Source organism: Oncorhynchus keta, chromosome 18 (genome assembly GCF_023373465.1).
Source record: "Oncorhynchus keta strain PuntledgeMale-10-30-2019 chromosome 18, Oket_V2, whole genome shotgun sequence".
Classification (NCBI taxonomy): domain Eukaryota; kingdom Metazoa; phylum Chordata; class Actinopteri; order Salmoniformes; family Salmonidae; genus Oncorhynchus; species Oncorhynchus keta.
Window position 1 is genome coordinate 20,728,826 of NC_068438.1, and position 22,361 is coordinate 20,751,186.

At 43.6% G+C, this 22,361-nt stretch overlaps 2 protein-coding genes across 6 annotated transcripts in view; both read right to left on the bottom strand.

The window, feature by feature from the left end:
- The window catches only part of LOC118397425 (dynein heavy chain domain-containing protein 1), a 53,360-nt gene extending 45,880 nt beyond the window's left edge, over window positions 1–7,480 (bottom strand). The window contains exons 1-15 of the mRNA XM_052468763.1: window positions 7,402–7,480; window positions 6,480–7,013; window positions 6,161–6,349; window positions 5,841–6,044; window positions 5,517–5,627; window positions 5,070–5,226; window positions 4,622–4,873; window positions 4,270–4,413; window positions 3,949–4,081; window positions 3,500–3,735; window positions 3,128–3,371; window positions 2,729–2,886; window positions 2,487–2,612; window positions 2,040–2,316; window positions 1,825–1,952 (exon numbers count right to left, since the gene is read on the bottom strand). Of these exons, the coding sequence (XP_052324723.1) occupies window positions 1,825–1,952; window positions 2,040–2,316; window positions 2,487–2,612; window positions 2,729–2,886; window positions 3,128–3,371; window positions 3,500–3,735; window positions 3,949–4,081; window positions 4,270–4,413; window positions 4,622–4,873; window positions 5,070–5,226; window positions 5,517–5,627; window positions 5,841–6,044; window positions 6,161–6,349; window positions 6,480–6,889 (2,769 nt within the window). The 5' untranslated portion in view covers window positions 6,890–7,013; window positions 7,402–7,480. The remainder of the gene's footprint in view (window positions 1–1,824; window positions 1,953–2,039; window positions 2,317–2,486; window positions 2,613–2,728; window positions 2,887–3,127; window positions 3,372–3,499; window positions 3,736–3,948; window positions 4,082–4,269; window positions 4,414–4,621; window positions 4,874–5,069; window positions 5,227–5,516; window positions 5,628–5,840; window positions 6,045–6,160; window positions 6,350–6,479; window positions 7,014–7,401) is intronic.
- Window positions 7,481–9,574: 2,094 nt separating this feature from the next.
- Window positions 9,575–22,147, bottom strand: si:ch211-149e23.4 (uncharacterized). 5 transcript variants are annotated; one of them, XM_052467607.1, is made up of 15 exons: window positions 22,007–22,147; window positions 19,639–19,968; window positions 18,885–19,193; window positions 17,615–17,908; window positions 17,329–17,485; window positions 15,634–15,803; window positions 15,030–15,317; window positions 14,676–14,845; window positions 14,395–14,557; window positions 13,792–14,076; window positions 13,141–13,303; window positions 12,223–12,383; window positions 11,946–12,021; window positions 10,636–10,669; window positions 9,575–10,416 (listed from the first exon to the last, which is right to left on the bottom strand). In XM_052467607.1, the coding sequence occupies exons 1-15, from the start codon at window positions 22,071–22,073 to the stop codon at window positions 10,294–10,296; spliced, it is 2,790 nt and encodes a 929-aa protein (XP_052323567.1). In that variant the 5' UTR covers window positions 22,074–22,147; the 3' UTR covers window positions 9,575–10,293. The 5 variants fall into 5 exon arrangements, with proteins under 5 accessions (XP_052323567.1, XP_052323565.1, XP_052323564.1 ...); XM_052467605.1 differs by having other exon boundaries at window positions 12,178–12,383; XM_052467604.1 differs by having other exon boundaries at window positions 10,277–10,669; window positions 12,178–12,383; window positions 14,395–14,554.
- Window positions 22,148–22,361: the final 214 nt, after the last annotated feature.

Consider the following 22,361-nt stretch of genomic DNA (forward strand, 5'->3'; position numbering starts at 1 on the left):
CTTACATAGGTATTCTTCTTGTCCAGATGGGATAGGGCAGTGTGCAGTGCGATGGCAATTGCATCGTCTGTCGCTCTATTGGGGTGGTAAGAAAATGGAAGTGGGTCTAAGGTGTTAGGTAAGATAAGAGGTGATTTGATCCTTAACTAGTCTCTCAAAGCACTTCATGATGACAGAAGTGAGTGCTATGGGACAATAGTCATTTAGATTAGTTAATTTTTTATGTACCCAAGAAAACAAAAGGTGTGTCCATCTTGAAGCATGTGGGGACAGCAGACTGAGAAAGGGAGAGATTGAATATGTCCGTAAACACTCCAGCCAGCTGATCTGTGCATGCCTTGCATGGTTAACACTCTTAAATGTCTTACTCATGTCGGTCATGGAGAAGGAGAGCCCACAGTCCTTGGTAGCGGGCCATGTCGGTGGCACTGTGTTATCCTCAAAGCGAGTGAAGAAGGTGTTTAGCTTGTCCGAAAGAAAGACATCGGTGTCTGCGACGTGGCTGGTTTTCCCTCTGTAGTCCATGATTGTCTGTATACCCTGCAACATACATCTCGTGTTTAAGCTATTGAATTGCAACTCCTTTGTCTCTATACTGATGTTTTGCCTTACAAAAGGAAATAACTACACTGTATTCTGCAATATTCCCAGTCACCTTGCAATGGATAAATGCTGTGGTTCGCACTTTCAGTTTTGCGCAAATGCTATCATCAATCCACGGTTTCTGGTTCTGAATAGTCCTTAGCATGAGTACTTCCTGTTTGAGTTTCTGTCTATAGGATGGGAGGAGCAAAATGGAGTCGTGATCAGATTTGCCGAAGGGAGGGCGGGGGAGGGCCTTGTAAGCATCCCGGAAGTTGGAGTAGCAGTAGTCGAGTGTTTTAGTAACGAGAGTACTACAGTCAGTGTTGATAGCAAATTTGAGGAAAACACTACCAAAGTTCTATGTTAAAATCCCATGCTACAATTAAATGAGGCCCGAGGATATGTGGTTTCCAGTTTGCATAAAGTCCAGTGAAATTATTTGAGGGCCGTTGTGGTAATGGCTTGAGGAGGAATATACACGACTGTGACTATAACCGAAGATAATTTTCTTGGGAGGTAATATGGTTGGCATTTGATTGTGATAACATACATGAACTCAAATATTTTTGTTAACCCAACCTAGAATACCTCACAATCACACCATGAGTAATTAATCATGAAACATACACCTCCGCCCTTCTTCTTCCCGGAGAGATATTTATTCCTGTCTGCGCGATGAACTGAAAACCCAACTGGTTGGATGGACTCATAGACAGTATATCCTGAGAGAGCCATGTTTCCGTGAAACAGTATGTTACAATCCCTGATGTCTCTCTGGAAGGAAATCTTCGCCCTGAGCTCGTCAACTTTATTATCCAGGGACTGAACATTAGCGAGTAATATACTCAGAAGCAGTGGGTGGTGTGCGCGCCTCCTGAGCCGGTCTATTACTCCTCTCCGAATACCTCTTTTCCGCCAGCTGTGTTTGGATCAGCCTCTGGAATCAGTTCAATTGCCCTCGGGGGTATGAACAAAGGATCCGATTCAGGAGAGTCGTATTCCTGGTCGTAATACTGGTGAGTTACCGCCACTCTGATATGCAAAAGCTATTCCCGGCTGTATGTAATAACAAAAAAACAATGCTGCAAAGTTGCCTAGGGTCTAGAAGCACAGCTGCCCTATATCGGCGCCATTTTCTATTTCAATAAGCATACTAGGTTCCTGCTATCACTTATTATTAGTATTAGTATGTTGTTAATCAACCTAGAGGCTATTAGAATAGAGCAACCAGACAGACACCTTGCTGAAGAGCAGCAGCCTCCACTCTTGGATCTGGGAGGTGGATACAGTCATCAGCTCCCACAGTCCTTTGCGGGCTTCCAGCTTCTGCTTGGCTGTGGTTACAAAAGTCAAATCCAGAGGGTTTCCTACAGAGAGAACACAGATAAGAGAGTGAGGAAGGAGCGACGTAAACACAAGGCAGACACCATCCTTAAGTCCCTCTCTCATCTCACCTCTGAGACTTTTACTTGTCCTGCTGAGCTCTGTCAGGCGAGCAGAGACAGCATACACCTGTCTGCACATGATCTTGAGCTTGTTGAGCATCTGAGCAGCATTCTGAGTGGGGTCCAAATATGGTCCAGAGGTGGCTTTGGTCACCATCTCCTCCAGGTCGTGGGCCAGGGAGGAGAAGGTGTTGTCCAGGGTGTCAGCCATGGAGGGAAGACGCTGGCACACTGTATCTGCTCCCTGCTTCAGGAGAGGAACAAAAATGTCCCACAGGTCCAGCATCTAAATACAGGGAGAGGGGTGGATAAACACACAACATTTGGAAATGCACTGCGATATCTATGTGAATAAAGCAATAAAAACAACAATATCTGTAGGTAGCTCTTCTTGTGATGACTCAAAATAGGTACAAGGAAATGATTCAGACATATCAAAAGCTATGTGTTTAAAACCTGTTCCTCCAATAACAGCTCATCTGGTGTCATCTGTCTGTAGTTGGTTCGAACAGTTTCCTGGAGAGAGTGTAGGTATTCTAGTTGATGTTGCATGTCATCAGACATTTTCGCACAGCGTTTCACCTGAGGGAAGAAATCCAATGAGGTCGATAAAATATACACTTGATTTAAGGAAGAAAATAATTATTAGATGACTATGCACAGCAATAACTACAGAAAGGTGCATGTGTAGGCAATACCATGCTGGCATAGTGGGTGAAGTCGTTGAAATCTGTGGGTTCGACCCTAAGACCTTCCACAGCTCTCTTCAGTTCTAATATCAAGTTCTCTGAGCGCAGCTTCAGCTCCTCATTCAACAGAGTCAACACATCCTCCTCTATGGAGTTCAACAGAGGCCCTGCGTAGAGAAACAAAACCACACATTCACACACTTCCCAAATGGCACCCTATTCAGGGCACTACTTTGACTAGGGCCGATGTGCAGGGCCGCACAATCATAACGAAAGGTCATACCAGTAAAACACTGTCACACACTCATACGCACATCACACACATGCAGTAACTAAGTTGGCCTAAAGTCACGCAGCACATGCAACCAAAAAACACCAGCACACCCACAAACAACCGCACCCACACACCTATCTTCTCCTGGATGTGGGAGCAGGTGACGATGAGCAGCTTGTTGGAGGTAGTGAGAGAGGGGGGCACTGTGCGCACCCTGTCAGTCCAGAAGCGCACCTTCTGAATGTGCTCCTCGTAGCGTAAGGCAGGCATGCCCCTCATGGTCTCCAGAGAAGCTGGACTCCATTGGCTGGTAAACAGATGAATGTCAACCAACCAGGAGAGTCCCTCGCACAGCTGCTGGATCTCAAGCCCAGCCTCCTGTGGGTCAAGGGAGAATCAACAAACAACCATTATTCAGAAACCAAACATGATGAAAGGATAGTGAGTGCATCGTTGTAGAGTTTTTCAGGGATCCATTCAGAAGGATGGCAAAAAGTGTGAATGACCTGTGAGATCCTGGCTTGCTCTCTCTGGACCTCCTTAGCCCCAGCATTGAGGCTGAGCTGCCATTCCAGCTGTTTACTGGACAGGGGGTAGTACTGCCCTCTCAGCCTCTGGCCCTGGACCATCAGAGGGGTCAGCTTGGGCAGCACCAGCCTGGGAGCTGATAGAACACAATGAGGCTCCCGCTTGGAGGAGAAGCTGCTGACACCAGTTGGCTCACTGTCCTTCTCCCCAAAAGCTGAGAACCATGCACATACAAACACAGGCGATAAGCGTAAGAAAATATATATCTCTGCCTGTTTTTTGTTTTTGTGCTTCAACTTGTGTTTACCATGAATTAGACATTTTTCCTGGGTAAGCCCTGTTATGGGATGAACAACATATTTTATCAAATGATGGACTGTGGTACAACTGGGAAGATAAAATAATCTCCTGTCCTGTTCAGCATTACCTGTGATACAATTAGTTCCACTGGTACAGGCCAGGCTCAGGTCAGGGCTTAGCTCCTGAGCAGCACTGGTGAGGGAGGTGCTGGCAGACACACTCTCCTTGGCATCAAGACAGTAACTACAAGTGTCAAATACCTACAAGAGCAAAACCACATTAGTATGTAAGACCCGCTGGGACACATAACTGGGAATTCTGTGACGAGTTAATCACAACCTTGACCTAATTGAATGTCTGCATCCCAAATGGCACCCTATTCCCTATATAGTGCACCACTTTTGACCAGAGCCCATCCTTCAGTGTGTGGTTAATTGAATGATCTCACCTGAAGGGCAGAGTTTGCGACTGACAGCAGTGCCCCTCGCAGCACCTCCTGGAACAAGTGCATGGGTGGGAACAGAGTTGGCTGACCGTCTGCTCCGAATATCAGCTCTGCTTGGAATAGACTCCCCTGCTGTGGCTGCACTCTCTATCGAGAAACATGGAATCAAAAATATCAATACCATTACCAGCAAACCTTTCATTAACATGATGATGCAAGTTCCAAATGTCACCATATTCCCTACATGATCCACTACTTGTACCATGGGCCCTAGTCAAAGGTAGTGCACTATATATGGAAAACGGTGCCATTTGGGATGCAACCATTGTTATTTCATGCTCTTCTTTCTCTTCACCTTCATGACGTTGTTGAGGAAAGAAGTGACCTCTCGGTGGGCGATTGTGACGATACCCTGCACGATCATATGATCGGCCAGGGCGGCCATATTTCCCAGCTGCTGCAGGACGTACTCTGCCTGGCCCAGCTCCTTCCTCAGGTCCCTCAGATGAGCCAGCTGGAGGTACAGGGGCTGGCTGCGCTGGCTAAGCTGGGAGCGTTCAACACGTAACTGCAGCTCCTGGTGAGCCCCATAGCTGTCCTCCTGGACCTGGAAGAAGGTCTTTTATTAATCTATATGAAATGGAAATGTGTCTTCTGCTGTACCCAACCACTCTGATATCCACACACAAACACACTTTAGAGAGAGGGATGGATGGAGGCCAACAGGCCAAGCTCTTGGCTGTGTCAGGCCTAGCAGTCAATTTGCGTTCCTCTGTCTAAGGATAAGAATAGTAGTTACAAACCATGTTGAGGATGAGAGCACGATACTGCAAGAATATCTCAAGGAGCCTGCGGCACTCCTGGTTCTTTTTCATGAGGGCATTCTGGAAGTCCAGAAGGGTGTAGGTCTTGCATTCATCCTGTGGCAACCAATTAACCCCTTTCAGTTCTTCAATCAGTCTGAAAACAGCAACAAAAAAGTATTTAACACTGTGTGCATTTCAACATAAATAAAAAAACAATTTCAATGTTAATCATGGACCAAAATGAACAATAAGGTCCCATGTGCATGTGACTGTAATGTTGATGTACAACACTATTGTCTGCATCCCAAATGGCACCCTATTCCTATATAGTACATTTATTTTGACCAGAGCCATGGGCTCTGCCATGGCACTGGTCAAAAGTAGTGCACAAAATAGGGAATAGGATGACATTTGGGATGCAACAATAATGTTGATTCAGAATACCTGGAGAATTGAAAGAGAGCGTCTCTGAACTGGGGTACAGCCATGAGTAGCAGGCCCTGCAGTACTTCACCCTTCCTCTGCAGAGTGATCTTACACACGCTTCTATGCCACCTGTGACACGCAACAGCAACATAAAGTTGACAAAGAAAATAGTTTTAATGAAGAGAGAGAATTGCAACTCGCCAAAAAAGTGACATGATACAATACATGTGGACAGTTAAGATGTGTTCCAAAGTCTGTCCCCTATGAGCCCTGGTCAAAAGTAGTGCACTGAAGGGAGGGAATAGGGTTATGGAATGCATATGGAATGCAATCGTAGCCTACCTGATGAATGCCTTACGAAGTAAATAGTCCCTGAAAAATGGGATATCCTGCAAGGCTCTCCACAGTATGGCCTCCCGATGCCACTCTGCCAGAGAAAGGAGCCCAGCACTGCATCCATCCTGCACATGCAGCACAGAGGAGGGGGAGAAGATGAAGTGCTCAGTGCCTGCTCTATTGGGGGGGACCACACGAAGGTCATACGGTCTAGAAAAGAAAACACATCCAATGAACAAATTGTATCTGCAAAATAGTGTGAATGCTACAGAAGACTGGCAAAGCCAGTGTTATTACACTATGGCATTGGCTATGGTGTTCACTACCTGAATGGGCCATTGTTCACAGCTTGCAAGTGGAAAAACTGAAGCTTTCCCAGATGTCTTTTCTTTGCAAAGATTTCCACCACCTCTGTGCCAGTCAGAGGCTCTCTGTGCTTGGCATCTTTTCTGTTTTCTGTCTCCTTGTCTTGATCAGCCATCTTTACCTGGGACACGTCTCCATGATCTGTAAAGCTGAATCAACAATGGACACACTACTAAATGTGCTATCTGAATGTGCTTTTTATTTTTTTGAAAGACCAATGTCACATTTGAACACGAGTGAAATGAAGCAGCAAACACACATGCTCACTGCTTAACCTACCTGTCCAGAGCAGATTCCTCAAATGACACCTGAGTAGCTTTGACAGGGATATCAGTCCCCAGCGCTGAAGCGATCAGACAAGGTCCCTCCATCCACAGTGACTCCCCCATGGCCAGCTCAGGACCCACCTCTGCCACGAGGTGAGGGAGCTCCACCATGGACAGAGGAGTGGGAGCAGGGGTGAGGTTTCCAGTGCTAAGGGCTCGACCTGGATGGGGCTCATACATGAAGGCTGGTGAGGAGGCATGGTGCTCCTGAGACTCCAGTGGTGGTAGTAAGAGAACAGAGGCCACATTTGCTGCTGGGATAGAGTCATTTTTCCTCCCTCTGTGATCCAGGGAACCATCGCTTGGCCTTGCTATGCCTCTTGCACGGGTCCTATGTTGACTATCTCTTTTTGGAGCAGGCATAATTGTAGGTTGTTTTGTATCATTAGTTCTGCCACAAAACTCCAAGCTTTAGCGACTATTTGCTGAGATCATCTTCATATTCCTCTGTTGAGCCCAACTCTGGAAAAAAAACTCCCAAGAATTCCTGCCATAAATGAGGAAAAAAAAGAGCACAACCTCTCATTTAAAGGGATGACAGATTGTGCCGATAAAATATAGTTAAGGCTAGAAACTTAGTCGTGGCCTACATTATCTTTGACAGCTGAACTTTTTGGGGTGCACGATAAGATATTAGAGAAGATACAAAAACAGGAAATACCTCTTGACAGCATTGCTACCTGTTAGTTAGCAAGCGTTACCGTCGAATGCAAAAAAAAATCAATGCGTGTAAAAGTTGATTTTATGGGGGGAAAAGTTGGAAGGTAGCTGGCAATCTAAGATACCTTGCATGTATATATATATATACGTGTACATTTAGATAGTTAATAAAGCTAGTTAGCCCTTTTCCTATCTAACTTTTCAAACGTTCTCACCTGTACCGTGAAATTGATCCACTGCAAAATATCAGCAGGTCTCGTTCCCATAGTTACATGGGACGCAACGTCAACGTTTATGGCCCATATTGTGGGATCTCGTATGTTCCACAAGGGAGCGCTAGAAGATGCAACATTAGTTATTGGAGAAACTGCCAGGAGTGTGACATTTTGTTTTTGTCCATACATTAATAAATGCTCATAATAGACACAGGAAAACCTGGCTCCCTGTAGATGAAAGGCTGTGTAACCACTGCACCACAGCAGAACCTGAGACAGTTGCATTTCATGAGAAAAAACACACAAAAAGCAATTAGAGAGTGTTGTTTCCCCAAATTTTCAAAGACTTCTCTGATGAGAATATGCTACCCTTCCTGTTGGGGGAGGATGCAGAGAGCTGTGGGTTGGCAGCGCACTACATTGCTGCCTGCAAAAAAATGAGGGACAGTGTCTGACAGACCAACCAACCTGCACATGTCCTCTATACTTATTGTTATTGGTCAATATATGGTTGTCCCATTGACAATATTGATTATTATTTTAATTATGTTAATATTGTAAATCTCCAAAGTAAGCTTTGGCAATATGTACACCACCTTTCAAAAGTTTGGGGTCCTTGTTTTAGAAAGAAAAGCACATTTTTTGTCCATAAAAATAACGTACAATTGATCAGAAATACAGCGTAGACAGTGTTAGTGTTGTAAATGACTATTGTAGCTGGAAAAGGCTGATGGAATATTTCTATGGAATATCTACATAGTCATACATAGGCCCATTATCAGCAACCATCACTCCTGTGTTTCAACGGCATGTTGTGTTAGCTAATCCAAGTTTATCATTTTAAAACGCTAATTGATCATTAGAAAACCATTTTGCATAGCTGAAAACTCTATTTCTGATTAAAGAAGCTATAAAACTGGCCAACAGACATGTTGAGTATCTGGAGCATCAGCATTTGTGGGTTCGATTACAAGCTCTAAGTGACCCAAAACATTTGAACGGTAGTGTACATTGTTACATCATGCCAATAAAGCAAATTGAATTGGAGAAAGAGAGAGTGAGAGTCAGAAATATTTGTGATGCTTTCATAATCCAAGTTTGTGCAGACTTTGATAACTAATGTTGAACTCACAGGACAAAAAGGGCCCACTGGTTTTTATATCATACATAACCTGGCAATCACTATAATAAGGACGTACACATTTGAATTAACTTCAATTTACACAATTTAACATGGACTAACCCTGTACCAGAATTTAAAATGCATTATTCACTAACAGAGTAGTATAACCCTAGGGCAATTGTGTTAATTGCCACAGTTTTGGTTAAGAAAAATACACTAATTCCTTACTAGCATCGGAATGAAGAAAATTGCCACATCACACATTTATATTAAATTCATTACAGCAAGGTGCAGTCTTTATTAAAATGTTGCAAAACCTGATCCAACCAGATTTACTTTTTTTCTCTCGGGTGAGAATAGATTTTACTGCTCTTCTGCAAGTGATGAGGTGAGCTCTATTAGTAGTGTCTTATTTCCATGACACAATCAGGGTTAGTGCGAAGAAATTAATTCTGTGTGTGTGAGTGTCTGGATGTGTTTAACTATATGTAACAGTATAACGTTAGTCCGTCCCCTCGCCCATACCCGGGCGCGAACCAGGGACCCTCTGCACACATCAACAACAGTCACCCTCGAAGCATCGGTACCCATCGCTCCACAAAAGTCGCGGGCCTGGCAGAGCAAGGGGAACTACTACTTCAAGGTCTCAGAGTAAGTGACGTCACCGATTGAAACGCTATTTAACGCGCACCGCTAATTAAGCTAGCCGTTTCACATCCGTTACATATACTTGTGCGGACCAGAAGTCCCCACAAGAATACTAAACAACCAAAAATGTACCAACTAGGGGACATTTTGTTAGTCCCCATATGGTCAAATGCTATTTCTAGGGGTTTTAGGGTTACGGTTAGTTAGGTTCAGGAGCTAGACTATGTTTTGGGGTAAAGGTTCAAGTTTAGGGGTTCTGGAAAATAGGACTTTGAGTGGGACTGAATTGTGTGACCACACAAGTTTAGTTATACAAGAATGTGTGTGTATGTACGTGCACACACTTGTGTCAATTAATTTAGTCTTAAACCTGTAAAACAAAGCAGGTTTAACAACAAGATACACATTTACACTACTTTTATTGATAATGTTCCAGATTTTACAACATTAGATAACCAAAATGAATAACCTTTTAAAGTTCAGCATAATACAAAACAGTCAAACAAATAGAAGCTACGCTCAACATAATTTCTATGAGTTTTACAATATATAATAATAATAATATATATGCCATTTATCAGACGCTTTTATCCAAAGCGACTTACAGTCATGTGTGCATACATTCTACGTATGTACAATACATTTCTTTACAACACATTACTTAAAACACTAATGCATGAAATACACCAATAAACAAAACTAAAAATGATGAAAAATTCACAAAATAATGCATTTTAATGACTTGACATTAGAAGAAGCTGCATCATGCACCACGTAAGAGCGATGCAGGATACTGTAGCGTGGACTCCAACATATAGTAGAAGCCCGTGGTGTCTAAAGTCAAAATCTGGCTAATGATCGAGAAATTGAAAAAATAAAAAAAGTTTATCCATGTCATGAGTCCATCTATGTAATGTTGTAATGTTTTTGCACCATGGAATTTAGGGACCAAAAGTCTCTGATATCCTGGTCAAGTTTTTTAAATGCATGTACTGTGAGTATGTGTTTTTTTAACTGGCAAATAAAATAATTCAGTCTCAAATGGCACCCTATTCCATATACCGTGCACAAGTAGTGCTCTATATAGGTAATAGTGTGCCAGTAGGGACACACCCTGTCATTTACACAGTGGATCTGGCATCAATGACAATAGAGTAGCTGAGCAGCTGGTTGTACTCCTGGCCTCGTCCTCCTGGTACTGTCACTGCCGTCTTTCCCTTCCTCAGCTCTGGAGAGCACAGTTCCTGGGTCAGAGAGGTCAGGGGTGCCAGAAAAGGGTGCCAGAAAAGATAGTAGACAGGGGTACAAAGCACATTCAAATGTTGAATAAAGACCTATGGATAGAAGCTACAAGAATAGATGAATGAAGGCAAGAGGACCATTCTCAATAATTCAAAGAATGCATAATGTTTTTTCTCGAGCTCAACAGCTCGAGAAAAATTGTAAGAAAGATTGATACTAACCTTAGATGTTAGGCGGTCTCCTCCATTTATTTTGCTTCAAAACAAATTAACAACTCATTTTCAGTTGTGTTGCAGTGGCAGACAGACAGCATTTAAAATTGTCAAATGATTTTGATGTTTTTATACAGTTGGGTATCATCCTCACTAAGAAAGTTGTACAGCCAAACTTACCTGTATGGCCAAACTGCACCCCTTGTATGAGTGAACAGACTTCCACTGAGCCACTGAGTGTGTGAACTGTGAATGCATTATGTGACAGGAATATATAATCATAATGATGGTGACATCATCATTGATCTCTCTGATGTTAGAAGCAGTAGCTCTCCTCATCCATCATGATCCCTATGACACCAACCAGGCCAATGAAAACCTGCTCCTTTCAAAAAGTGTTCCTAGTGTTTGCGACCTGGAAGATGCAAATCCCGGAATAGCTATTCTCCTGGGGAGTCAGGTTCTCTGTGTACGTCTGTCGACTGACTGACCTTCCCAAATTAGCCTGACAGGACCTTCCCACGGGAACCATGGATAATGGGACAGTGATGCTCATCGCACCAATGGCACCTTGACCAAATGTACTGACCAAAGACACAATGAATCAGCCACTGAACTAACACGGAAGTGGAGTCTGTGTGTCTGTGTCTATATATTTACCATCCCTTTTCACACGAGTCCAGACAAAAAGGAACTTAGTCTACATCCCAAATTGTACCCTAATCCCTACACAATGCACTACTTTTGACCAGAGCCCTGTGGGAGAGTTTTCAGATGATTTTAGAGACATTTGGGATCCCAAAGTGTATCCAAACACTGTGGTATTGACACACCTGTCTAATTATCTGATCAGATCCAATGACAGAAACAAGAGATGACTGCTTTATGCAGTTCTCATTCCAAGCATTGTGACTGGGATTGAATTACAATATAAATTCTCCAGCTGTGAAGTTTTTGAATAGCTTTTCTTACTTCCAGAGTAGTCACTCAGAGTTAAGCCCTATGATAACATTAAACCAAAAATAAATCTGTTGTCTTAACCACAGAGACAGAAAGAATCAGACTGTGTGAGTTGTGTGGCAGAGCTGTGGTGGCAGATGTACCCGTCTGCTCCAGCCACAGAGCATCCTGTTTGTGAATAGCTCTGTGCTACTTTGGTCATGCTAAGCTGTAGTAACCATCAGACGCACAGACCTGGTTTCCTGTTTGTCATCTGCCAACATGATGGTTGCCGGAGTGCTACCTGTAAACATGTCACCTGCTGAGTTGCTGTTTGTCTGTCTGTCACATGCAGGAGGCCTTCGTACTGATCGACTCACCAGAAAACACACAGAGTGACGATGAGGAGGATCGTGATGGCTGCAGCCGAGGAGAAACAGATGATGAAGACAATCACTGCACAAACACACAGGAGAAAGACATCCGGTAACAAAAAATGGAAGTAAATGGAATGGAACACCTGTTGTAAATGGAAGTAAATTCAAATAATGGCAAAATTATAGTATGCCAATCATTTTTGGATGTTCACCAGTAAGCATTGAAATATCTTACATATTGTTGTTTCACTGATGCATGATAAGGTGAGTGTACACTCACTGAGCTGTTTATCTTCACTGGTGACCTCCACTTGAATGAGGACCGAGGCCTGATGGTGGTAGAAAGAGGCTTGGCAGGTGTAGAGGCCCGCCTCCCGCTCCGTGACCTCTGAATGGAACAACAGAGCCCGACCATCCATCTGGACCAATGTGCCGTCATTTCTTCAACACGCAGCAGGACACAGAAAGTTATTACATAGTACACACGTTTGTCTGATCTGTTTATCATCTAAGTGGCAAAGACGACAGTCATGAAGAGAGAATAAGATAAGCGTGGAAGGTGGAAAATTGCTACCACAACACTTTTTGGTCATTAAAAAAAAAACTGCTACATCGAGTGATAAAAATCTAACGAGACATTGTATTTCGTATTTATACTTAGGTGTATACCTAAGTAACTATCATCCACCTTAGCAGAAATGAACACAGCTTTACCCAGAATAGCTTGACAGAATAACTCCTAACACAATTTATACGAGTCTGAGCATGGGGGGGGGCAGGAGAGTGTCAGGACCTCTGAAGATATACTGCTTCATAAGTCACTCATTGTCCCTGATAAAAGGGTTCTTTAGTGGAACCTACCGCATGGCCTGCCAGTCAGGACAACCTTCCCCAGGCCCCACGGCACAGAAGTCCTGATAGTATCTTAATAAGACATAATAGCAGCTTTACGACACTGCACGTATTTGACTATCTAGTTAAAAGCTCTCATAAAACAATACAAATGAGAACTTCCATCTGGACGAGAACAATGTTCGTACAAATGACCTCCCCTGTGTAGTGGTAATATTATCACAGACAGGGCCCTGCCCTACTCTGTCTTCCATCCTTCTGTAGCTCTCTCACTCAACCTCCACAGTTTAGAAGTTTTAGGAATGGAACATAGTAGTAAAAGAGAGTCTAGCAAAGAGTCTACTACCTCTGACAGGTAAGGCTATAAGTTGGCACACTGCCATAGACTTTGAGCAGGATCCTCTGGTTGTGGAAATTCTCCTTTAGGGACATTCGATGTATAACGGACTCATCTCCATAAGGTTTGTACAGGGGAGTGGTTTGATTGAGTACTCTGACAGATGAGATGTCTAAGAAGGGGAAGGAGAAGTGGTCAACGGGGGGCAAAAACCAAATCACTCACTAGATACATACAGTCAATAGACAGGTAGTTGCAGTTAAATGTTGAACAGGAGGTTGGAGCTTGGCATGCCTGGTAAGTACTGTACCTCAACGAATGTCATGACATAATTGTATACTCGTAGAAAAAAGGTGCCATCTAGAACCTAAAATATTTATTTACTGTCCCCATAGGAGAATCCTTTGAAGAACCCTTTTGGTTCCAGGTAAAAATAAACTTTGGGTTCCATGAACAAACCTTTCCAGAGAAACCAAAAAGAGTTCTACCTGGAATAAAATAAAATAAAGGCTTCTCCTATGGGGACAGCTGAAGAACCCTTTTGGAACTCTTTTCTCTAAGAGTATACAGAATATATGTGTAGTATGACAAGTATATCATTTGTGGTGTTGGGTGCTTTATATATCTCATCTCTGTCTATCTATTCCCTATTACACTTACAGTATTTGGGGACATGGACTGTCCTCCTCTCCTTTAGTCCATGGTGATTTTGAATGAGACAGATCAGGTCCTGTCCCTCGTGGAGGGCCAGTGAAAACTCATAGGTGAGGTTGGTTAGCACTCTCACTCCTTCATACCCAGAGCGGAAGGAGATGTGGCCTGTGGCGTTGTCAGGTAGAACCCAAGAGAGGTGTGCTCCGAGCCTGTCCCCTCTGTACTCGCATACAGCCAGCCACAGAGGAGATCCCCTCTGCCTCCCAACAAAAACACGCATCACAGGGGACTCTGAGGGAGGGACGGAGAGAGAGAGAGTGACAGTGTGTGGAGGTTGGATACAATGGATGCGTCCCTAAATGGCACCCTATACCTTTATAGTGCATTACTTTGACCAGGGCCTAGAGGGGGGATAGGGTGTCATTGGGGACGCATAACGTATTGTGTAGATCAGTGGAGGCGATGACGGCTCATAATAATGTCTGGAATGTTATCAACCACATGCTTGATGTGTTTGATACCATTCCAGACATTATTATGAGCCATCATCCCCTCAGCAGCCTCTACTGGTGGAGATACATGGTAGCTACAAGTCATAAAGTAAATTACCCAGTCCACGCAGCAGTATCCCTGTTCTCTCTGGCTTCTCAAGACCCAGGTGATCCACCACACAGGTGACATTCTGACCAGAGAACATGAAAGTGGGGAACCTCAACACACTACGGACCGTCACAGAGCCATTGGCATGGAGCTCAGGCTGCCTGTGAACCTGCTAGCGAAACATATGACAGAGCGTGCAAATAATATCCAAATGAGTGCCGGAGTTTTACATTTTTTGCTGTATCTATTTCACGGTTCCAAGCACCCTTTCATTTGTTTTCTCCCTTTACCTGCCCCTGCACCTCCATGAGCTGACTGGAACTATTGTCACTGTCCCAGTCTCCAAGACTCCAGGAGATGGTGGCAGCAGGTCCAACATTGTCCACAGTGCACTGCACCAGTGTGTATGCTACATCTTCCACCCACTCAGAGCTGGACTGGATGGTGATGTTAGGAGGAGCTGCATGTAGATAGAACAGCGATATAGGATACATGTTCTCAATGTAAATAAAATATCATCAATATAGGATACATGTTCTCAATGTAAATAAAATAACAGATATAGGATACATGTTCTCAATGTAAATATTTTATTTTAACACTAGCGCTTTAATTGATGGCGTTTGATGATTTGTTGAACATACCACACACAGGGAGTGTTATCTGTCTTCTCTCTGGCAACACAAACACAGTATGATCTATCACACACTCCATATTGAGCTCCTGGGCTGAGCAGGCAGGCAGTACTAACACACTGCTGACAGAATAGGTTCCATTATGGGATGTGAGACTGGACCAGGAGGGCCCAGACACACCCTCAGGTAGAACCCAGGACACATTGGCAACAGGGACGGAGTCTGCAGCCAGGCACTCAATGAATCTGTCACCCAGTCTGTCCTGGACAACAATCCTTATGCTGGGAGGAACAGTCACTAGCACACAGAGAGGAGAAAGGGCTGTAAACATGCTAATCAATAACTTTACAGTTTGCAGGAAAAGAAAAACTGATTTTATACTAACAATATTTATGATAGAAGTCACTTGTATTAACATATGCTGGCTCGCTACGAATTGCAGACTGACAGATATGGCTACCAGTTGTCAAATTATGAAGATGATATTTAGGGTTGCATCCCAAATGACATGTAGTCATTCCAAACATTTTACCAGGGCCCATAGGCACTATATCAGGAACAGGGTGCCATTTGGGACGTAACCTATGATATGTAGACAAGGCTCTGCTCGTACCAGGCTGCTTGACATGTGGGTTAACGGTAATGTCCAGCAGTACAGATGCCCTGTGGCTGTAGTAGGAGGCCTCACACTCATACAGCCCTGCATGGTAGAGCTCGACAGGACCCTGCAGGGTTAGAGCACTGCCAAATACTGCCACACCCTCAGGGAGAGACTGCTCTTCTCTAGGAGACAACACAAGACAATACAATACACTGTTAGCCACTCTCCAAAGGCAGGAGAGCAGCAGCTCGAAGAGCTTTGGTTCTCAGATAGTTAGATCCGGGATAATGTCACCAACTTGGTGATTGTTGCTATTCAAAGTTGTTGTTTTTTTAATCCAAAGCGTCTGGCTTCAGCAGATAAAGTATCTTCTCATGCCACAAACGCTGTGTGATACAAACTCAGACAGGATGTCGAATGGTGTCAGAGAGGATGGTGCGTTACCTACACCAACATCACGGGTGGTGAAATTACATTTAGAATTAGAAGATAGGTACTACCTAACTAACGTGTACTAGCTAGCTTGCTACATAAGCAACAGTGGTCAACATAAAGACCAGGACAATAGTCCAAACACTTAAAAGACACCCTATCCCCTCAAATGAAGTGGACACTTCTGATGACATACCATGACGTCTGACGAATACACACTTGCAGGGCGAGGAAGGACTTTTAAATGGACCGCCCTTGCCCGGAAATGTAACACTCGTTCATCCCTCGATTGCGTTTTCAGCCACCGGTGGCTAACTTGTGGGTGCTTTATATGCGCTACAGTCAATTATTATTTCATGTCTACTTACATTAAATATATCATTATTAATATACACCTACTGTATGATAGCAACTAAATAAATTAGCCAAATAACGTTAGCCTGCTTAACTAGCTACAATTTCCAAAAGCTAACCAAACAAAAACATTACTTTTACGAGACCTGTTTGTGCCGTCATGTGCATTAGTAAGTAGCACAATTGTTTAACTTTTACATGTGTTTTTACACTTGTATATTGACTCCATATTGTCGTGGAGGCTTTAATTTTTGGCAGACTTCTCAGCGGATGTACAATCTTGGCGAATTGAATTATGGGGAGTTTCAGGTTCCGAAGTGAACATAATTGTACACTCGCAAACTCGACTAAAAACAAGGGCTGAGGGGCTTACGTTGCAAACTTCCCTTGCTTGGCTAATCATTTGGACCGCCCGCCAAGATGGCGATGGGGATTCCATCGCATACAACGTGTCTTTTAAGTGTTTGGACCGCTGCCCCTGAGCTAGTTTTCCTACAACAAACGTCGAGTTCCAGGTTGCACTTGCGCATAACATTTGAGACGCATGCGCTTTGAGGTTCTCACAACTCGCGGTGTCAACCCGCACAATCTGCAGCTGGATGCTTCTAAACAAATGTGCAAGGATGTGTGTCTAGTGCCTGTCTATCACCTGTGGTTTTCAACCGAACCTCTCAACACAGCGGCCAGACACAATGTGATGCAAACACTAGTATAGTAAGAATAACATAAATTAATGAAATTGCTAGAAAGCAAAACCTCATAGCAAACTTTGTTTTTTGTAACAGTACCCTGACCAAAAAGATTATCACAGCAGTTCCTTCATGGTAATGTTGTCCTTTATATGAGATGAACAGAAGTTACAATCAAGAGAGATCAACAGACATCTTGTCTGTATTATGATAGTAATACAGGTATTCTTACTTGGTGCATACTATAGTGTAACGTGGTACATCCCCAACGACCTCTAACCCGATGGTGGTTTTGCTCTGTCCTTCCTGCAGAACCACTGACTCTACAGTCTGGCTCTTGTTGCTGCTGTCTGCCAACCCTGGGTTCTGCAGCCGAACAGCAGACAGAGCTACACAATAGGAAGTTAAAACACAAGATCCAACACAGAATCGGTTATTAAGTAGAGTAAATGAAAAGCATTCTCCTAAAACCATACTTTTGGCTCCAAGTCCTCAATTATAACTTGTGAGGTACTCACAGAATGCCGGCAAAGTGACGGTCCGAAGCTCTCCGTGTGGGAACTTGGGGTGGTCAAACAGGCAGGTGATGTTTTCCCCTTCATGAAGCTCAGCTGGGAAGCGGTATGACCTGACCCATGTGTCTGCTGCATCCATGACAACCTCCTTCTGTAGCATGGAACTGACCTCCTGATTGGGCAGCACCAGGGTGATGTCAGCTCGGGGTCGCCCTCCGGCCGCACCACAGTCGACCACCCAGAACTTCTCCCCTTCCTCTAGAACCAGGTATGTCTCAATGGTCATATTGGGAGCCACTGCAGGCAGAGAGAAATTATACGTGTACATGAGCAGGTGGGAATGATCCATCAGTACAACAACAGTCCTAAATCAAATGTGTGGGCCTCTAGGGCTGTGGTTTATATTTTTGAGAAGGCTGAAGTGAAAGGATAGATTTATGAAGGATAAACACAAGGCTGCCATTATGTTTTAGGAGGAGTGCTAACTCTTCTCACCTGTTCCATCTGTTCAGCAGACCACAGCTGAGAGGACTACTGTATGTTTGCATCCCAAATGGTACCCTGTAGGGCTCTGGTTAAAAGTAGTGCACTATATAGGCGAATAGGGTGCCATTTGGGACGTAGCAGCACCCTATATCACGCATCTCAGTACAGACTGACTGCACATATAGAAAAACATCACTCTAATGCCGATTGTCAAAGACACTTTGATACTACCACATATGGATAAGGGAGGACATTTCTGTCATATGATAATCTTTGACATATGGATACAGGCTGTATATCAAAAATGTGTCTCCTAATGTGGTGGGGAGGGATATCTAAATGTGATGAGAATTAATTTACTGTGCAGTGTGATATGATGTATGATCTGTCTCTGATGCCACAGCTGATTGCGAGGGCTGACTCGTACAGGAAACACAGCCTTGGCGAGAGACACAACACCTGGTACATGGTGTGGAGTGGGGAGGTGAACACGTGGAAAAACAGGCTGGGAGAATGTAAAGGAAACATCTGTGCCAGTAAGCTATGAGCTCAAGGTGGTGCCAGTCCCAGCATGATGCAATATCTCCCGATCATTCTCAGACCTTGATTCTTAGCATCACATGTCAAATCCTTGCCCACAAAAGTGAGAATGCCAAGTACTGTACAAACAAACATACACATCAACGATGTGTCCCAAATCTTGTCACCCTTCCTGGTCAAAAGTGGTACACTATAAAGGGAATAGGGTACCATTTAGGATGCAGTGTACATGAGCTGGCAGGCTTACCGAAGGTCTCCACCCTCACTGTGACATGTGTGGTGGGGTCAGGCAGGGTTGGGTGATGGACCACGCAGGTCACCCTGTCCTGGTCCTGTAGGTGGGTGGGGAAGCGGAGTAAGCTGGTCATAGTGGCAGTGCCATTGGTATAACTGGTGTTCCTCATCTCCACAGAGGAGTCGTCAGTAGGAGGGCTGCCGTTGATCTCCCAGCGAATCAGAGCCACAGGTTTACCATTGGTAGCTGAGCATGTGACTGACTGGTAGTGGGTAGCGTTGTCTGTGTCCTCTGTCACCACTGTGTAGATATCAGGTCGCGCTTCAAAACAAAAACATTAAAAGACATGAAGAGGATGATGCTGGTACGAGAAACATTTATGCAATGGATATTTGTATGATTCTGTCTCTGTGATGACATTGCAGGTACAGTAAGGTAAGGATACAACAGGCAATTATAATGTCACATATTTTATCCAACCCCCCCTAATGGCATCATGAGGTCATGTATTATTTTGTTTCTCCTCTCTACCATTTAGGTGTTAGGTACTTTTCCATCGTCCATTAGAGCCCCCCTTCGAATACTCTTAAAATGCATCCTTCCTTCCTCACTTCCTTGAATTAATCAATGATCTGACATGACATAATTGGTCAGAGCAATGCAATGGAAAGCTTGCTTACACCAATCTTGTAATCTCAAGAAGGGAATAAGGAAGGATGCATTTTAAGAGTATTCGAATTGGGCCATGTTCTTCAGTCAGGCTTACCCAGAACAGTGAGAAACATGCTGTTAGTGATCTCCTCTTCATCGGTGGCGAACACACATGTGTACTCCCCCTGGGCCTCCAGAGTAGACACCCTCATCTTCACAGTCAGATTGGTGGGAGAGGCTGGGGCGGAGAAGTCTGGGTCTTTGCTGAAAGCCTTGTTGTTCTTGTAGCCTGTTAATTTCTTCATCGATCGTTTCATTCTAGAGTCTGGGCGTTTCCATGTGGCTTCTGTGATGTCATTCGGTCCCAGGTACTGACAGCGGAGGAAGACATCCTCTCCAAGGATCCCAGTGACGTTACGGTCAATCTCCATGTCCTCCTCCATATCTGTGAGAAAAAAACATTATGATCGGCATAAATTACTAGTAATTCAGTTATTTTGCGTCCCAAAGGGGCACCCTGTTCTCTATAAAGTGCACTACTTTTGACCGAAGCCATATGGGCCCTGTTCAAAAGTAGTGCACCATATAGGGCATAGGGTTCCATTTGGGATGCATCCTTAGCCACTCATATCTCAGTGGGATGAACTTTGGTTAATTGATGAGAAATTCCATAGATGTTGCTAAAAACAAACAACAGCAAATGTGATTTCTGTTGAGACTTCTATAAAAAGGGTTCCCTGTCTCTGAGTGTCCATCCCAAGCAGCTACTTGTGTACCAAATGGCACCATTTTACCGTTGGGCCCTGGTCAAAAGTAGTGCACTGTAAGGAATAGGGTGCCATTTAGGACGTAGCTACAGTCTGTCTCTAAGACATCAGTCATGATTAGGGGATGTTTCAGTGAAGGGGACATTTAATAAAGCAGCCTGACAGGTTTGAGTGTTGATAACAGCATGCAGAGTCCAATGCATACCAACTCACTCCTCTCTCTGGTCTCTCTATTATGGAACACTTAAGGACAACGTTTTTATCTATTAGCCAGTGGAAACAGGAGACAAATTGAACTTGTATGACTCCTGAGCCGCCTAAGTGCCGAATGATGACAGATGAGTACATTGGGTAATGGGGAACACTCAATGGATACCCAGTCTAATACCTCACATCAACAATCCTGTAAAATATTGTCCTGTTAGGACACATTGATGAGGACAACACTTATGTCTCCAACTATAAATACTCTGGCCCCCATTTTCAACCAAATAAATTAAGAGAACAGCAAGTGGTGCTGTGTTGTACATAACAACATATGGAAACAAACACAAAGTTGACAATATCCCAAAATGGCACTTATTCATTTGTCAAATAAACTTTATTTAATCATGTAAGGATTGTGTGCATGTGTTTGTGAGAGAGTGGAAGAGGGAAGGAGAGAGAGAAAGAGAGGGACAGCTCCACACAAATATATCTTGTCTTGTGGGTTTATGGTTCATAAAAATGGAAAAGGCATTACAAAGATTGCATATCTGAGGCACACTTAAAGGATGCACTGCAAATAATCACATAGCAACAGCCTAGAATACAAAATAATGTCCATTAGCACTTTTTCTGTGGCCCTAAGGCACTGACACAACTGTCTCTGTTTACGGGTTGGGGTGCTTTATGTAGTTTAGGCTACCCATGTACCATATAGGGCCAGTATATCGTAGCATAGTCATATGAAACTGCTGCGGTTTCATCTGGGCTTCTACCCAACAGCAGGCGTTCACGTACATGGATGCTTGCAGATGATTCAATGTTCAGAGGGTAGCAAGACAACTGAAAATGTGTCACTTATATTGACAAAGAACTGCTTTTGATTCAACAAATAGATCAGTGTGGTGATGTAACTAATGCATTGTATGATGATGTGCTAGTGGAGAGATCTGGGGATGGAAAGTCATACTGTCGGTGCAGTGGTTCTAACCTACAGACCTATTTATTCCTCCGAGACGCTCATTCATCTACCAATTGAAAATACACACTGAAGTTCCTAAGTTCAGATCAAACTGTGATGTCTTTCTGACTAACAGAAAATATTGTCGACTAACAACACAGGGATTTCCCCAAACACACTCAGTGGAGCCATTGCAATACTATTAATGGTATCATTAAAGGTCATAAATTGCATTTAAATGGTCATTAAAGCAACCAAAAGGGTTTTAATAGCTGACACAATTGGACAATAATAACAGACAATATTGTAGTACAAACATATGTCAGAAATAAAGCTATAGTCAAGATGAATTCAGAATATTTCAAATGGATTTTGCTCTTGGGTTTATTGCTTGTAAGCCTTTATAATTAGACTAATCAAGCAGCAAAACTATTGCACCTCTGTTCAGTGTAAAATTCCACAGGTTAATAAACAAGTCTTTAAGGGCTAGTAAACTCAACCCATAAACAGAACGGCACACTCACAGATGGATTATAACTCCTCAGACTTACCCAACATGTCCAAGCAGTGAGACACACTTAGGACAAAGCCCAAAATCAACAGCCCTGAGCATCCCATGGTGGTATCATTGAGAGTGAGAACTCAATTTGACTACAGCAAGTCTTCCTATGAGGGTATTTAAATGTGTGTGGTTGTGTGTGTGTGAGTGAGTGCAAGAGAAGCTGTCAGAATCAGCTGTAGAGGGTGTGTTCTCCAAACCTCTGAGCAGAGCTGTTTTTTTAACAAACACACACCACACATACACAGTGTAGGGCTATGTTGTTTAGAACCACTTTACTCTCCTAGTGCCCTATATGTTATTATGCGCACACATCTGTTTGAACAGGACTGCTTCTTCCATGGAGT

What these genes read in the sequence shown, in the direction of transcription:
- si:ch211-149e23.4 (XM_052467603.1), bottom strand. Translation starts at nt 22,073, where the DNA reads ATGGGATGCTCAGGGCTGTTGATTTTGGGCTTTGTCCTAAGTGTGTCT. An exon ending in CATGTTTCTCACTGTTCTGG is followed by an intron (nt 19,194 to 19,638) that starts GTAAGCCTGACT and finishes TTTGTTTTGAAG; the next exon opens with CGCGACCTGATATCTACACA. An exon ending in GATACTGCTGCGTGGACTGG is followed by an intron (nt 14,077 to 14,394) that starts GTAATTTACTTT and finishes TCCCTCCCTCAG; the next exon opens with AGTCCCCTGTGATGCGTGTT.